This window comes from Oncorhynchus nerka, linkage group LG9b (genome assembly GCF_034236695.1).
Source record: "Oncorhynchus nerka isolate Pitt River linkage group LG9b, Oner_Uvic_2.0, whole genome shotgun sequence".
In the NCBI taxonomy this organism is placed as follows: Eukaryota; Metazoa; Chordata; class Actinopteri; order Salmoniformes; family Salmonidae; genus Oncorhynchus; species Oncorhynchus nerka.
This window is the reverse complement of record NC_088424.1, coordinates 2,085,582-2,102,344: the sequence shown is the minus strand read 5'-3', so window position 1 is coordinate 2,102,344 and position 16,763 is coordinate 2,085,582. Positions and strand designations below refer to the sequence as shown.

At 42.1% G+C, this 16,763-nt stretch overlaps 1 protein-coding gene across 4 annotated transcripts in view; it reads right to left on the bottom strand.

Moving 5' to 3' along the window:
• Positions 1-293: 293 nt before the first annotated feature.
• Positions 294-16,763, bottom strand: part of LOC115114096 (MAGUK p55 subfamily member 7-like) — a 63,936-nt gene continuing 47,466 nt past the window's right edge. For 2 of the 4 annotated variants that reach the window (XM_029642068.2, XM_029642069.2), the window contains 5 exons: positions 10,639-10,719; positions 8,183-8,276; positions 4,072-4,180; positions 3,718-3,861; positions 294-2,127 (listed from right to left, as the gene is read on the bottom strand). In XM_029642068.2, the coding sequence (XP_029497928.1) occupies positions 1,918-2,127; positions 3,718-3,861; positions 4,072-4,180; positions 8,183-8,276; positions 10,639-10,719 (638 nt within the window). In that variant the 3' untranslated portion in view covers positions 294-1,917. Of the gene's footprint in view, positions 2,128-3,717; positions 3,867-4,071; positions 4,181-8,182; positions 8,277-10,638; positions 10,720-16,763 lie in introns of those variants that run through there. The other 2 variants (XM_029642070.2, XM_029642071.2) reach the window with 2 other exon arrangements.

Genomic DNA, 16,763 nt, shown 5'->3' with positions numbered 1-16,763 from the left:
TAATTGTCGGAGTACAGGACCATTTCTGGTAAAATAACAACCCAATGTTATTATGCCAGGACAAATTAGCTAGCAAGAGCAAGCTAGCTAGCTAAATTGCCATAAATGTTTAATGCTTTTCGACCTGTCCCCAAACTAATATTACTTTGATATTTCAACCAGCGTGTCCTGATCGCGTCTGGTGTGGGTGGACAAAATCAAAATGCTCGCGATGGCGCATGCAGACACACGTGCGCTCGAGTGGTGTGGTCAGCATGTTAGGTGGCTCGAGAGCCTAAATCACAAAACTGACTACACATAACGGTGGTTTAGTCTTTAAGACATGATGGACACATTTACACTCTTTCACACCCAATTGATCCAAAAGAGGAAGGAAATCCCCCTGTACTCACAGGAATGCATCCATTAAACAGAATCACTTAAAGATTTACTGGGAGTGTTGCGTGCTGTATGTCATTCTCCTCATTAACAGTGAAATATGGAATTGTTGAATGGAAATGTTTGTCAATGATGTCACTTATGACAATTTTCTGACATTGTCTGTAATTATGAACTGTTGACAAGTGCACACTTTACAACTTTGAAATCATACTTATTAACTTTACACATGAATAGAAACCAATTCGAATGAGTTATCTTACAACGTAATCCTTTCACATTCAACCACTCCTCCCACAATGTCTGTACAAAAAAAAAATCTGCTTCATGTTCCCTTGTTAACCTTTCCCTGTCAAAATATCTTCAATTCGTTTAGTTTCACCAACACTTTTTTCATATATTTTGTTAAGTGTTGACTATGCTTGTGAGCACTGTTTCCTTGTTCTATATGCAACATGTTGTTAGTGTTGGTGAGTGTTTGGGCTGGGTAATATTTGCTCTGGGATACATTACCGTTAATTGAGGTAATGCAGCTGTCAAAGTAATTACATGCTCTTGTTTGTAACTTGGCAGGGGGAAGGTCTGTGTGACCACACGCTTTTGGAGGTTTTTTATGTTTCGACCCTAATTGCCAATGTAGAAATGCAAACTTGAAGAAAAGAAAAGCTGGCACGTAGGCGGCAGGGACCAATAACACTGTTTTGGACATGTAAGTACTATGGTCAGACAGGAGGCGTAGGGACTTGGATTCCTATAGTTCTTTAAGAGCCGTGCTCTGTGACTAACTTGAAGTTGGGACTAGTTATTTCTCATGAAGGCTGTCTAGACTCTGTCTACATATTACACATATAAATAATGATTATTGTATTTTAGATTTAGTCAAAGTTTGTACATTATTTTCTCTGCCTTGAGTGGTTCCCCTTACACTTCTGTATTCCTTTAGGGGTGTGACCATGTTCCTTGACATTTCCTCTGTTTTGGCAGAAGAGTCCTTTTCCAGTTTAAAAGAGGATTCAAATCTAGGATTCAAACAACAACGAAGTGGTCATCCCACAGGTAAGGGATGGGACTTGAGAAATGTAACCACTCTCAAATTTATCTAAAAACAGTTGACGGCCATGTGTAATCTATCAGTTTTTTTTTTTAAATTTGCGTCAAAAGATGCGTGGAACTTATGGAGGAAAAAATGGATGTGCAATTCTCTCTCCCTACATTTCTTCAGTCGCTGTTGCCTGAATTACACTATAGGGCCAAGCCTAGCTATACTAGGTTGGCCTGGTTATGCATCCATCAAAGTGGCTGGAACTGTGCTGTAAAGGAAAATGTGAAAACAAAATATCTGACCCCACACAGTACGGTTTGACACTATAGTGTGAACACAGGAATAAATGGAATGGTATCGAACACATCAAACACATGGTTTCCATGTATTTGATATCATTCCATTAATTCCATTCCAGCCATTATTATGAGCCATCCTCCCCTCAGCAGCCTCCTGTGAGTGTGAATGAGACATGCATAACCAGCCTCCTAGTGTGTTCAGCACACGCTCTCTGTGTTCTGTTTGGTGTGACTGGTCCACTCCACAGGAATCCACTGAGGCGCCTCAGTCTCAAGCTTTTCCAGCTCCGCCCTCAGTTTGTTGAATGCCATGGCGAAATCGCCATTGACGATGACCATCTCAAACAGGTGGCCGTACTGGCTATCCATGGCTTCTGCTGAGGTAATCATATCTTCAAAGTCCTCTTCCTGTGAGAAACAGGACATACATGTGTGAATTCTGAGTTCATACATTCAACAGCTGAATTCTCACCTGTAGGCCAATTGTAGGTGCATGACCTTTATCACTCATTGTCAGGGGATCCTGCAAAGGGGTTTATGTTGAAAACATCACATCATGTGGCCAATAAAGACCAGCATCACATAAGGCAGGGATGGGCAACTTTGATGGCGGTGCGGGCCACATAAAACATAACCCATCATGTGTACCCACACTTCATGAAATTCTACTCATTTTGCCTTGGGGCGGAGAGAAAAATGAGCAGTGTTACAGTTAATTTCCTGCAATTCAACACATTTTGCCATAGGATTGAGACAAATGTTTGCAGTTTTTAATATGATAACTTATGATCAAATGGGCCCTACCTCAGTCGATAATTCAACCATGCTTACTACAAGTTCAGATAGTCAGTCTAACGGCCAGTTTACAAATCAAAAGAAAATTAGCTGACATGGGATAATTGACTGACTGCTGATGAACAACCACATTTTTAAATGACATCTAAGTTGTATATTAATTATGCACCCTTGTTTTCAGTACTCCAGCACCCTCCCTTTGCGAGGATGACAAAATAGCCTTTTTCTAAACTGTTTTATGAGATTGGAGAACACATTGGGAGGGACCTTAGACCATTCCTCCATACAGAATCATTCCAGATCCTTGATATCCTTCGTCTGTGCTTACGGACTGTCTTTTTCAATTCAAACCACAGGTATTTAATGGGGTTCAAGTCAGGAGACTGAGATGGCCAATGCAAAATGTTGATTTTGTGGTCAATTAACCATTTCTTTGTGGATTATGATGTGTCCTTGTGGTTATGGTCTTGCGGCCAAGTGTCAGCGTCCTGGCAGAAAAATGTCAAATGTCCTACAATATACAGTCTTTTTTGCTCATGTTTATCAAGGATTCCAATCATTTTGGACTCCACTGTATATGCAGCCCACCCCGCAGCCATTTTATTTGTGACCTTTTGGCCACTGGCTACACTTGTAAGTCAGAGGGTCCACCATGTTTAAACTGAGTTATGTGTAACCTCACACCACCTGATGCTGCCATGTTACAAGACCTGGGACACAAACATGTTTGATCATGTGTGTGTATACGACAAGTGAGAACAGATAAATTTTTTCCAGTATTCCCCTCCACCTCAACGATGACGTGTAGGAAAACTACATTGCTGCAAAAACATAAACTGTTTCCATTCAAACATACGTAATCAAAAAAAATAACTGGGTAAAACATTTATTATGCATTTAAACAATTTGAGCACCATTTATTAATCATTGTAAATGTTAGTAAGCGAGTTATTTACAACAACTAACGATTAGGAAAATTATTTAGAAGGATCTATATTAAACATCTTATGATTGATCTTAGGAATTACTAATGCATGTGTGAATAACTAGATTTCAAAGTAAAGAGAAACCCGTACATTTACAAATGTAGGAGTAATGATTAATAAATGATGCAAACTATTCATAAATGTCTTATAAATGGTTTGTTACTGAAAGTTATTATAAACTGTTACCAAAAACAGTTTCACCCAGCCTTGACATTACCGAAAATGTCTTTGTCAGTTTCGTCATATCTTGGGTGGAAATTAATGTAGCTTTCCTCCGGCTAAAACGTAGCTCCTGAATCGATGGTGGCTTCACAAAAACAACACATGGTTTGAACTCTGTTGTGTGTAAGCGCTGTACAGTCTGTGCTATTGAAAAGAGGGAGAAAGAGCCAGGCAGAGGGAGAGAGACACAAAGAGATGTAAATTCAATTAGAGTTAAGCACACAAATTAGGCCCCATGTCACCATTTTCATGATGTGATCATAAGAAGACCAATAAATCAAATCATTGGCTCCTTGACCTGTCATTTACTGATCTGGGATTGTGATTGGCCTGCTGGCCCGTCACTCACATTAGGCTGCACATCCAGTAGGCACACCTTGTCCTCCCCTATGACCTTGTGCACCGACTCCAGACTGGTGCCGTAGTAGTTCCCTCTGTGCTCCCCATACTCTAAAAACCTGAGACAAAACCGTACAGAAACACTAGTTAAAATTGAGGCAAACAAATATGAACTTAATGGAATACTTTCATACAGTTGATGTCGGAAGATTACATACACCTTAGCCAAATATATTTAATACAATTCCTGACATTTTATCCTAGTAAAAATGCCCTGTCTTAGGTCAGTTAGGATCACCACTTTATTTTAAGAATGTGAAATGTCAGAATAATAATAATAATAATAATAATAAAGAGAATTATTCATTTCAGCTTTTATTTCTTTAATCACATTTCCAGTGGGTCAGAAGTTTACATGCTACCAAATACTAATGGAGTGTATTGCCTTTAAATTGTTTAACTTGGGTCAAACGTTTTTGGTAGCCTTCCACAAGCTTCCCACAATAACTTGGGTGAATTTTGGCTCATTCCTCCTGACAGAGCTGGTGTAACTGAGTCAAGTTTGTAGGCCTCCTTGCTTGCACACACTTTTTCAGTTCTGCCTACAAACTTTCTATATGATTGAGGTCAGGGCTTTGTGATGGCTACTCCAATACCTGGACTTTGTTGTCCTTAAGCCATTTTGCCACAATTTTGGAAGTATGCTTGGGGTCATTGTCCATTTGGAAGACCCATTTGCGACCAAGCTTTAACTTCCTGACTGAGGTCTTGAGATGTTGCTTCAATAGATCCACATAATTTCCTGTCCTCATGATGCCATCTATTTTGTGAAGGGCACCAGTCCCTCCTGCAGCAAAGCACTTCCACAACATGATGCTGCCACCCCCGTGTTTCACAGTTGGGATGGTGTTCTTCAGATTGCAAGCCTCCCCTTTTTTCCTCCAAACATAACAATGGTCATTATGGCCAAACAGTTCTATTTTTGTTTCTCCAAAAAGTAAGATATGTCTCCATGTGCAGTTGCAAACCGTAATCTGGCTGTTATGGCGGTTTTGGAGCAGTGGCTTCTTCCTTGCTGAGCGGCCTTTCAGGTTATGTCGATATAGGACTCGTTTTACTGTGGATATAGATACTTTTTTACCTGTTTCCTCCAGCATTTTCACAAGGTCCTTTGCTGTTGTTCTGCGATTGATTTGCACTTTATGCCCCAAAGTACGTTCCTCCCTAGGAGACAGAACGGGTCTCCTTCCTGAGTGGTTGGAAGCTGCGTCGTCCCTGGTGTTTATACTTGCGTACTATTGTTTGTACAGATGAACGTGGTACCTTAAGGCATTTGGAAATTGCTCCCAAGAATGAACCAGACTTGTGAAGGTCTACAAAAAAAATTGAGCTCTTGGCTGATTTCTTTGATTTTCCCATGATGTCAAGCAAAGAGGCACTGAGTTTGAAGGTAGGCCTTGAAATACATTGTAACGGTTTTCATGGTGTGAAGGAGAGTCGGACCAAAACGCAGCGTGTAGATTGCGATCCATGTTTAATGAACAAAACGTAACACGAATCTAAAATACAAACACTACAAAACAAAGAACGTAACGAAAACCGAAACAGCCTATACTAGTGTAAACTAACACAGACAGGAACAAGGACACTAAGGACAATCACCCACAACAAACTCAGAGAATATGGCTGCCTAAATATGGTTCCCAATCAGAGACAACAATAAACACCTGCCTCTGATTGAGAACCACTCCAGACAGCCATAGACTTTGCTAGATCACCCCACTAGCTACAATCCCAATATATACACACCCACATACAAAAACCCATGCCACACCCTGGCCTGTTCCAATACATAAAGATAAACACAAAATACTTTGACTAGGGCGTGACATACATCCCCAGATACACCTCCAATTAACTCAAATTATGTCAATTAGCCTATCAGTAACTTCTAAAGCATTGACATAATTTTCTGGAATATTCCAAGCTGTTTAAAGGCACAGTCAACTTTGTGTATGTAAACTTCTGACCCACTGGAATTGTGATACAGTGAATTATAAGTGAAATAATCTGTCTGTTAACAATTGTTGGAAAAATGACTTGTGTCATGCACAAAGTAGATGTCCTAAAAGACTTGCCACAACTATAGTTTGTTAACAAGAAATGTGTGGAGTGGTTGAAAAATGAGTTTTAATGACTCCAACCTTACTGTATGTAAACTTCTGACTTCAAATGTACATGCTAAACAGAGGACACTTACATGGGGAATTGATCCAAAATGCTAATGTCCTTTGTTCATAGACAACTTTCAAAATAAACCAAATATGTAAAAATCGCTGAACTATCCCTTTAACTATTGGAATTTTCTTTAATAACATGTCATTCCCAATTAAGAAAAAAATCCCAAATTCTCGTTCCCTGTCGCTTGCTACCAGTTTTGGTTGTAATGAACTATCAACCCTTATACATGCCTTATACTTGCCTACATTGATGTCTTTGCATTAAAATACACGGGAATCCATCACAGGGCATTACTGGAAGGCCACGTCTTACCTCCTTTCTTCAGCTCCTGTCCTGGTTCAGCATTAGAGATAGTAAATGCCATGAAAACATCGGAATATCAGGCTCACTAGTTCTCTTTGAGCAATGGCCTAAACTCACCAAAGGTGAGCATGCAAGACATGTGTGCGATTTATTTTAGAATGCGTTGTTTTGAATTATAATGACCTAACCGAAATAAGGTGGGCGGGATTTCCGCTTTGACGCATCACTCAATTAGAACGTGTCTCTATTTTTGCATTTTTATCGCTATACAAATGATGAAGGGAGGTAAGAGTTGAGTGTCACGGCTGTTGAAGGTTGAGGACCAAGGTGCAGCGTGGTGAGCGTACAATTTCTTTATTTTAAGCAAAATGACGCCAAACAAAACAATAAACACTACAAAAACAAACCGTGAAGCTCACAAGCAAAGTGCTCTAAACAGAGACAACCTCCCACACACACAGGTGGGAAAAGGGTACCTAAGCATGGTTCCCAATCAGAGACAACGATAGACAGCTGTCCCTGATTGAGAACCATACCAGGCCAAACACACAGAAATAGAAAACATAGAACACAAAACATAGAATGCCCACCCCAACTCACACCCTGACCAAACCAAAACAGAGACATAAAAAGGATCTAAGGTCAGGGCGTGACATTGAGGCTTTACCATAAATGCTAAATTAGAACAATTCATCCACTTGAGGAAACACAACATTGCTACCTGCAAAGATGATTGGAGATTTTGACTATCCTGCTAGCATACTGTCACTGCTCTGCCTGTCCCATCCTTTCCATCCACCTCACTCTGCTTTCTCCGCCAACCTGCTTCTGGTGAGTTTTCCATTTAAGAGTCCTGACTGTTCCAAATATCTTAGAATGTTTGCGTTTCAGCTGATCTCCCTTGTTGCATATTAAATGGGAACCACCGGCTTGTTTATTTGTTCAATGACTAGATGCCTGGATGTGTCTTATCCAAGGCTCTAGTGAAATGGAATGCCACCAAATTAAATGCTTGTGTGGTAGCACTGTACTCAACATGCAAATATGCATGTTGTTAACACTTTACTCAATAGGGTATAACTGGGGCCTCCCGAGTGGCACTGTATCACAGTGCTAGGGCCCAATCCTGGGCCCAGCATTGTCCGGGTTAGGGAAGGGTTTGGCCAGCTGGGATGCTCTAGCGACTCTCGTGGCAGCCGGGCACATTCACAGCTGTACAGTGTTTCCTCCGACACATTGGTGCGGCTGGCTTCCGGGTTAAGCGAGCAGTGTGTCAAGAAGCAGCTCGGCTTACGGAGTCGTGTTTTCGGAGGACGTATCGCTCACGACCGTTGCCTCTCCCATGTCCGTATGGGAGTTTCAGTGATGAGACCAGACTAACTACCAATTGGATATCACGAGATTGGGGAGAAAAAAAGGGGTAAAAAGTACCACAATTTTTTATTGAAAAAGGGTATGACTTATTAACAAAGCACTAATGTAGTAACTGCCTTTAACCATATGGTGATCACTGCCTAATGAACAGCATATTCAGTAAAGGTCACTGGCTACTTTCACTCCCATCAAGAAATACGTACTTGTGATTGACGATGTCCATTTCAAACGTCTGCCTTGAGACAAAGTGGTACTCTACCCCATCTTTCTCCTGCTTCCTCTTCTCTCTGGTGGTGTCTAAAAAGGGAGTACTTTGTAATTTACATTGTGGAGTAATGTTGTGAAAAAAGCATCACCGTGGGGAAGAAAGAGCGGAATTTAAAATACCCTAATTACAGTTCTAGAATCAGCTCGCCATACCCCAATTCACCGTGACCATTAGGAGAGCAAAAACAACCCTGACCCTAGATCCTGGCCTTAGAAGCAGTAGAGTGAAACATGGTTTAGGATCCAGAGTTTTTACAGATCAAAAAGGTCAGGAAAACTTCTGGGCCCTAACGTGGTTTAATAAATCCCCCCTAGAGTTGATGTCCGCGCCTGCAGTGGAAAGTGGCAGACCAGGAGACATCTCAAAAATCAGTCTTTTCACAAAAACGTCTGTGGAGTCCGAACCGTTTTGGCTACAAACTCATATGATCCCTCTATGGGATTCTCACGATGGTGTTCTCTGTTTTGCTCTACGAGCCCCACAAGCATCATGGGACTCATCTGAAGCCGGTACTGCCGGTCTACCAACTTCTGTCTGTATCGTACGAAAAGTTTGGGCTACACAGTAATATGACACCACCAGCGAAACGTGAGACTCTCACGAACACGTACAGTACCAGTCTAAAGTTTGCACTAACCTATTAATTCAAGGGTTTTTCTTTATTTTTACTATTTTCTACATTTTAGAATAATAGTGAAGACATTAAAACTATTAAATTACACATATGGAATAATGTACTAAGCAGAAAAGTGCATTTTAGATTTCAGATTCTTCAAAGTAGCCACCCTTTGTTTCAGGACAGCTTTGCACACTCCTGGCATTCTCTCAACCAGCTTCACCTGCAATGCTTTCCAACAGTCTTGTTGGTCAAATAGCCCTTACACAGCCTGGAGGTGTGTTTTGCGTCATTGTCCTGTTGAAAAACAAACGGTAGTGGGACTAAGCACAAACCAGATGGGATGGTGTATCACTGCAGAATGCTGTGGTAGCCATATGCTGGTTAAATGTGCCTGGAATTCAAAATAAATCACTGACAGTGTCACCAGCATAGCACCCCCACACCGTCACACCTCCTCCTCCATGCTTCACAGTGGGAACTACACTGAGATCATCCGTTCACCTACTCTGCGTCTCACCAAAGGACAGATATCCACCGGTCTAATGTCCATTGCTCATGTTCCTTGGCCCAAGCAAGTTTCTTCTTATTGGTGTCCTTTAGTAGTGGTTTGTTTGCAGAAATTCAACCATGAAGGCCTGATTCATGCAGTTTCCTCTGAACAGTTGATGTTGACATGTGTCTGTTACTTGAACTCTGTGAAGCATTTATTTGGACTGCAATCGGAGTTGCAGTTAATTCTAATGAACCTATCCTCTGCAGCAGAGGTAACTCTGGGTCTTCCTTTCCTATGTCGGTCCTCATGAGAGACAGTTTCATCATAGCACTTGATGGTTTTTGCGACTGCACTTGAAGAACCAGATTGACTGAACTTCATGTCTTAAAGTAATAATGGACTGTCATTTTCTTTGCTGATTTGAGATGTTCTTGCCATAATATGCACTTGGTCTTTTACCAAATAGGGCTATCTAACTGATTGGTTCAAACGCATTAAGAAGGAAATAAATTCCACTAATTAACTTTTAACAAGGCACACCTGTTAATTGAAATACATTCCAGGTAACTAGTGGTGTAGCTGGTTGAGAGAATGCCAAAAGTGTGCAAAGCTGTCATCAAGGCAAAGGGTTGCTACTTTGAAGAATATCAAATATAAAATATATTTAGATTTGTTTAACACCTTTTTGTTTACAACATGATTCCATCTGTTATTTCATAGTTGTGATGTCTTAACTGGTATTCTACAATGTAGAAAATAGTAAAAATAAAGAAAAACCCTGGAATGAGTAGGTGTGTGCAATCTTTTGACTGGGACTGTACATGTCAGCTGTTTTGCTCTAGGACGCCAACATGACTCAAGACTCGTCTGAAGGTAGCCCAGTACCAGTTAATGGAAATTAATGGAAGTACAGTATATGGAAATAGTTTAGTTCCAGAAAAATATGTTAAATATGGGTAAAAACAAAACAATTTCCTGCTCTTTCTTATATCGCTCAGATATAGAGTTGGACAGACACTTCAAAACAAACTTACTTTTGACTATCTGTTTTGCCATGTATGAATGTTATTCAATGTGTTTCTATGGGCTAATAGCAATAAAGTCAAGTTCAATCAAATAAAAATGTGATATTTCTTTATGCCTACAAGAGGTCCAAAAATTCTAAATCAAATAGCAAAATGATGCACGATATGATCATCTGAAAATAATTCCATATGTTAGCTTAGTATAACCCCTCCCCAAATCCAAAAGGCTCAGATTTGTAGGTGTTTTAACTCACGTGGAACAGTGACACCATAGTGGTCAGGGTCAGAAAGCAGGAGTCTCCTCTTCATCTCACTCAGCCCAACTCCACTGGGACCTAAAGGGTTAACCACAACACATTAAAGGTGAGCAGCTTCATTGGGCCATAATAAAGTGTTGATTACCACAACACATTATATCAATAGCACTTAACAACAACAGTCAGTATAATCTGTACAAAAACGCTCTCAAGTCTCTACCTTTCATATTGTCAACCTGCACTTTTCCTCCACAATACCACCCTCTTAAATTACAAAGTGATCTTTCATTCACATAAAAACATCAGAATGAACAACCCTCGAGATGAAATAAGTCCCTTATCCTAGTGATACAGCTGTGATTCAAATCATTGAGAGGATAAGTGTGTGTGTGTGTGTGTGTGTGTGTGTGTGTGTGTGTGTGCAAGAGAGAGGTTGATGCTATTTTGATTTTAGAGTGTAACTATACTGCTCCAAAGACCCTGCTTCTCTATCCAGGTGGTTCAGTATCTGTCCACAGATGCTCTGGAAAAGCAATATCGCCCCATCTAGATGAACTGATGTGATTCCTTCAATGACTCAACATAACATCAATGTCATGGCACGTCTTTGGACAAGATTACATACACGCACATGCAGCATCTGGGAACATCTTTAGGGATCTGGGTTGCGCTCAGGAAAGTAGTAGTGCAAGTACTGAGCATTTCTGTCACAGATCCCCCGGGTACTGCTGCTCATTCTGTTCACCAGTTCCAGAGGTCGACATCACCGGCCTTCTAGGCTGCACTGAACTGTGTCATTACGCACACCTGGTTCTAATTCCTCACGGATTGTGTTTGTATGAATGTGCCCTTTGTTCCCCCATAGGGCTGTCGATTATTGTTCCCATGTCTGTTTGTCGTGTGAGTACCTATGCGTTGTCTCAGCTTGTGCTGTGTGTTTTTTGCATTTTGAATTACGGGTCTAGTCATGTGTTGTTCTATGAGGTTTACCTTCGCTCTTTTGTTTGGGTACATCCCAGTATTTTGTATATGTGTTTGTTTTGGGTGTATTAAAAACCCAGATGATGTATTCCTGCGCCTGTCTCCAAATCCTTTATACCAGTGTGACAATTTCAGATAGAAATGCCATGAATTTACAGTAGCTGCCATGATAACCTACCTCAACAATGTCAGAGAGGCATGACTGTTTTATGTAATGTATTTCTATCTGATAGTTCCACAACGCTGTGCTCTACTGAACATTGCAGATAGAAAAACCATGAATAAAGCTGACATGATTTCTTACTGTACATGTTTGAGAGGCATGTCTGTTCTATGTAAATATTTACATCTCAGCTCTCCACAACACTGTGCCCTACTGAATGCTACCCAGGTCGAAGTCACCGAGTGGTGTCTCAAAGTAAGATTCCAGAAATACATGCCATCTCGATCACCCGTTGCATGACTTCAGCACACGCAGTCTTAAGTTTGCAGATTTTTAGTTTGCAGTTTCAGGTCTTTATTATGCTTTTCACAACCGCTTAAAAAGGTGGTGGAACCACGAGCATGGAAAATATACTTTACTCCTCCCTCACATATCTGATTCATAGTAACATGATCTTGTCTGTTATGAAAAACTATAGCACCAAGCAATGAGGGAACTAGATTATTTGGCCCAGGTTTCCCGGGTGGGAGGAGTTTGCACCAGGTGCATTCATTTGCAAAGGGCGCTCCTCCCTCAATACTTTCGCCCATTCACATCATGGGCCATAGACCGGAGCATCGCGGTTCAGCTTAATCGAACGCTGCCATTTACTTTGGAAGCTAGAAAGATTGAGAAAGTGAGAGCATGCTTGTGTATGCACGTGTGCATGTATCTGCTCATAAATATCTAAATGAAACAAATGGCAAAACGTCCACCTAATTAGCAAATCTGATCCATCAATAAATGTGTCACTTGTGGATTAGTGCCCAGGCAAGATCTCCCCACTCATAAGAGATATATATGGCTCATATATCTCCCTCCCCAATGATGACTTCTGGTAATGGTGTATGGAGACTCCATGACATCAAACAGAAACCGGCGGTGGAGTTTGTCCAACTCAATTACAGGGTGAAATTGGATTAACATTTTTTTGATTTTCTTTACATCCCTTACTGTATGTCTGGATGATGAGCTTGCCTGTCATTATCTGTGATCCCATTCACAGTCCAGCCCAGACCTGGGTTCAAATAGCATTTGTTTTCTTACAGAAACTGAGCTCGATTGAGCTTGTCTGGCACAATGGAACCAATGGAATAGTCCCAAAAGTGGTGCTCCAGACAGGCTCAAAGTAAATTATTCTGTAGGTGACGCAAAATAATATTCCCTCTTCAGTTACAACCAGAGGTTGCCAATAGAGATTACATTACAAAGAGCTCTCAGCAAAGCCTATGTCTGAACCCCATAGAGAGAGACATAGTAAAAGATACATACACCAGACTAGATTCCTTGGCCGTAGGAAAGCCCTGAAGGTGAGTTCCAAATATAATGTGTCTGAGAATATTTACATTAGTATGAAAGGAGAGAATTGGAGTGCTTTCTGACAAAGACCATGCATTTGGTTGCCTAGATTTTATTGATTGAGTCATTAAATAAACATCTGATCAGAGCCAGAACTATATATATATATATATATATATATATATATATATATATATACATATATATGAGTGTAATTTAAGAATGATGACAGCCATAGATCAGACAGGAAACAGTTATCCACACCAAGATTATGGCAAGGCCAATGCGAGACTAAAAACCAAGGATGACCGTAAAGGCATTCTAAATAAGTGAAAACGTTAAGTAACGTTCCTCAACATTTCCTTATATGGTTTACATTTTACATTATGTAAAAAAATATATATATATTTAAAAATGTTTTAACTTCCTGGTACTTGGTCTGGATTGCTTAGCTACACCAACACATTTAGCAAACCTAGCACTCGCCAAATTTGGAGAGTTGCCCTATTGTTACACAGAACCAGCAACCCATTCTTTAGACCAGGGTTTTCAAACATACAGCCCGGCCCGCGAGTTTTAACAAAAAAATATCTATATATGTGACTAAACGTTTTTGGCAGAAATGCCTTCTGGAACACGTGAGCTTTCATGTGTGGTATTAACAAACTTGTATGCCATCTGTAAATACAAATACAATTCTTAAATTACGAGCCTAGTTGGTTTAGCCACGGAAAAAGGAAGAAACATTACCCCTAGCCATGAGCTACAACATGAGCTGGTCAGTATGTGCAGGTAATCCTTTCTAGCGCTGATTTTCTTAAAGATATCACGTAGTAGAACTGCATAAGTGTTGCTCTCCACTTTCTGGAGGAACAAGTTTTTAAATCAATGGAATTAGAGTATGATAGCTAGGAGATGGAGAAAATTCTGCTATTTGATTGCAAATATGCAGATGGTGTCGAAAAGAGAACACATTGAAGGCTGTTGTATAAAACGCCTGTTTACGGATTACATATTCAAACTATGGGCAACCATGGCATCTGTGACAGAGTGGGAGAAGCGTCCATCCATGTATACAGGTAAGATAGTCTAGCTAGCTATATTTTCAGATATTATACATTTCCAATTTGGTCAGAAAATGGTCAGAGTGAGCGGTTCTCTCATTTGTGCCTGGAAATAGCTAGCAAGCTATCCAACCTTAGCCAGTTAGCTTGGGTAACTGCTGTTGTTAGGTCAAAACGCTCGGATCAACTCTACTCCTTGGTCAGAGCATTCAGTGTGTGCTCTGAACGCTCCAAGAGTGTTACGTCTACTTCCATTACGCACACCTGGCAATCAATCATTACGCACACCTGCACGCCATCAATTACCTCACTTATTAACTCCCCTATATCTGGCACTCCCTTAGGTTCTTTCCCCAGTCAGTATTGTTCCTGTGTTTATGTGTAGACGATACTGTTATGTTGTCTCATTCCATGTTTGCTGTTTTATTAAACATTGCACCCGCTTCTCGACTCTCAGCGTCTCCGTTACAGAATACTGACTCCAACAATGGAAGCAGCAGGAAAACAGAATATCTACCAGACGGTCGACGAGCAGGGATATCTTCTAAGTCAACAACATGACCAGCTGGCACAAGTGGGGATGGCTATGGAAGAGGTTCTTCGCAGTGTGCAATGTCTCAAACATGCCCGGGAGGCGTTGCCGTCAACTAGCGGAGGATACTCAGTCGAACCAGCACAAAAGCCCATTCAGCAACCCTCTCAGGTCAGCAATGCCTGTTTGTCTCTCCCGGATAAATATGACGGCACCCCATCTAAATGCTGTGGCTTCCTACTTCAGTGCTCCCTCCTCTTTACGCACCAGATGGGAGCCCCCACCACGAGAGATCCAATTGGAATGGGCCACGGCCATCTGGGAGAGAGGAGAGGAGGAGCTAGATTCATATGAGGGGTTCATGACTCTGTTCAAATGCATCTTCGATCATCCCCCAGAGGGCAGAGAGGGTGGTGAGCACCTACTCACGAGTACTTGGTGATGCCATTTGGCGTGGCCAAATGCTCCATCAATGTTCCAGGCATTTATTAATGAGGTGTTCAGGGACATGCTTGGATACCAGGTGGTCATCTATATCAATGACATCCTGGTCTACTCGGCTACCCTGGATGATCACTCACGTTTGAGCAGTCCTGGAATGCCTCCTGACTAACCACCTGTTCATCAAGGCTGAAAATTGCCAATTTCATCAGAGGGCTGTCTCCTTCTTAAGCTACCGAATCAGCCCGCAGGGAGTGACGATTGACGACAAGAAGGTAGATGCGGTCAGGTCATGGCCAGTCCCAACCACCATAAAGGGTATACAATGGTTTTTGGGGTTTGCCAACTTCTACCGCCATTTCATCAGGAACTTCAGCTCCGTCGCCACCCCTCTCACCTCTCTCCTCAAGGGCTCAAGGTTGGTGTGGAGCCCAGCATTCGACAAGGCCTTCCATCTACTCAAGGGACGTTTCACCTCCACCCCATTGCTCAAACACCCAGATCCCTTGCAGAAAGGAATTACGATGTCAGTGATCGAGAGCCTGAAGTTGGCATTATGTGAATGAAGACACTGGCTGGAGGGCGCCAAGGAACCATTTGTCATCCTCACCAACCACCGGAACCTGGAGTACATATGGAGAGAGAGGAGGCTGAATCTGCACCAAGCAAGGTAGACCCTTTCCTTCACAAGTTTCGACTTCACACTGACCTATCGCCCAGGTTTTAAAAAAACAAACACGAAGACCGATGCCCTGTACCTTCTCTACGATTCGAGAGAGGGTCCTGTCTGGAATACACCTATAATCCCATCCTCCCGAGTCGTAGCTCCTGTGGTCTGGGACGTAGATGTGGACATTCACCAGGCTCTGGAGATGGAGCCCACACCCACTGTCTTCCCGAACGCATCTACGTTCCCACGGGGATAAGGGATCGGCTGCTTACCTGGGCACACACAGCGGTCGTCGCTGGACATCCAGGTATTCTCGCACTAACCAATCCATCTCTTAGAGGTACTGGTGGTCCACCTTGGCGCAGGACGTCAAGTCCTGTTCCGTATGTGCCCAAACCATATCCCCCCGGAACGCTCCATCAGGGAAACTCCTTCCCCTTCCTGTGCCTCAGCGTCCCTGGTCCCATCTATCCATTGACTTTGGTACTGATCTCCCTCTGACAGTTTTACCATCATTTTGGTAGTTGTGGATAGATTTTCAAAATCCTGTCGTTGAATCCCTCTTTCTGGTCTCCCTACTGCTCTCCAGGTCGCTGGGGCACTATTCCAGCATTATGGCCTTCAGGAGGACATCGTCTCCGACCGTGTCCCCCAATTCACATCACGGGTCTGAATAGCCTTTATGGAGAAGCTCGGTGTTAAGGTTAGCCTCACACCCGGGTATAGGTGGAGAGGAGGGACCAGGAGCTGAGGAGGTTCCTGAGGAGTCATTGTCAGGACCAGCAGGGAGCGTGGGCTCGATTCCTTCCATGGGCGGGGGAGTATTCCCAGAACTCGCTTCGTCACTCATCTACTGGGTTAACCCACAACACACTGGAAGAGGGTCTTCAGCCGGTCCTGGCTCCGTGGACCCCGGACCAGACCGGTTGGTTC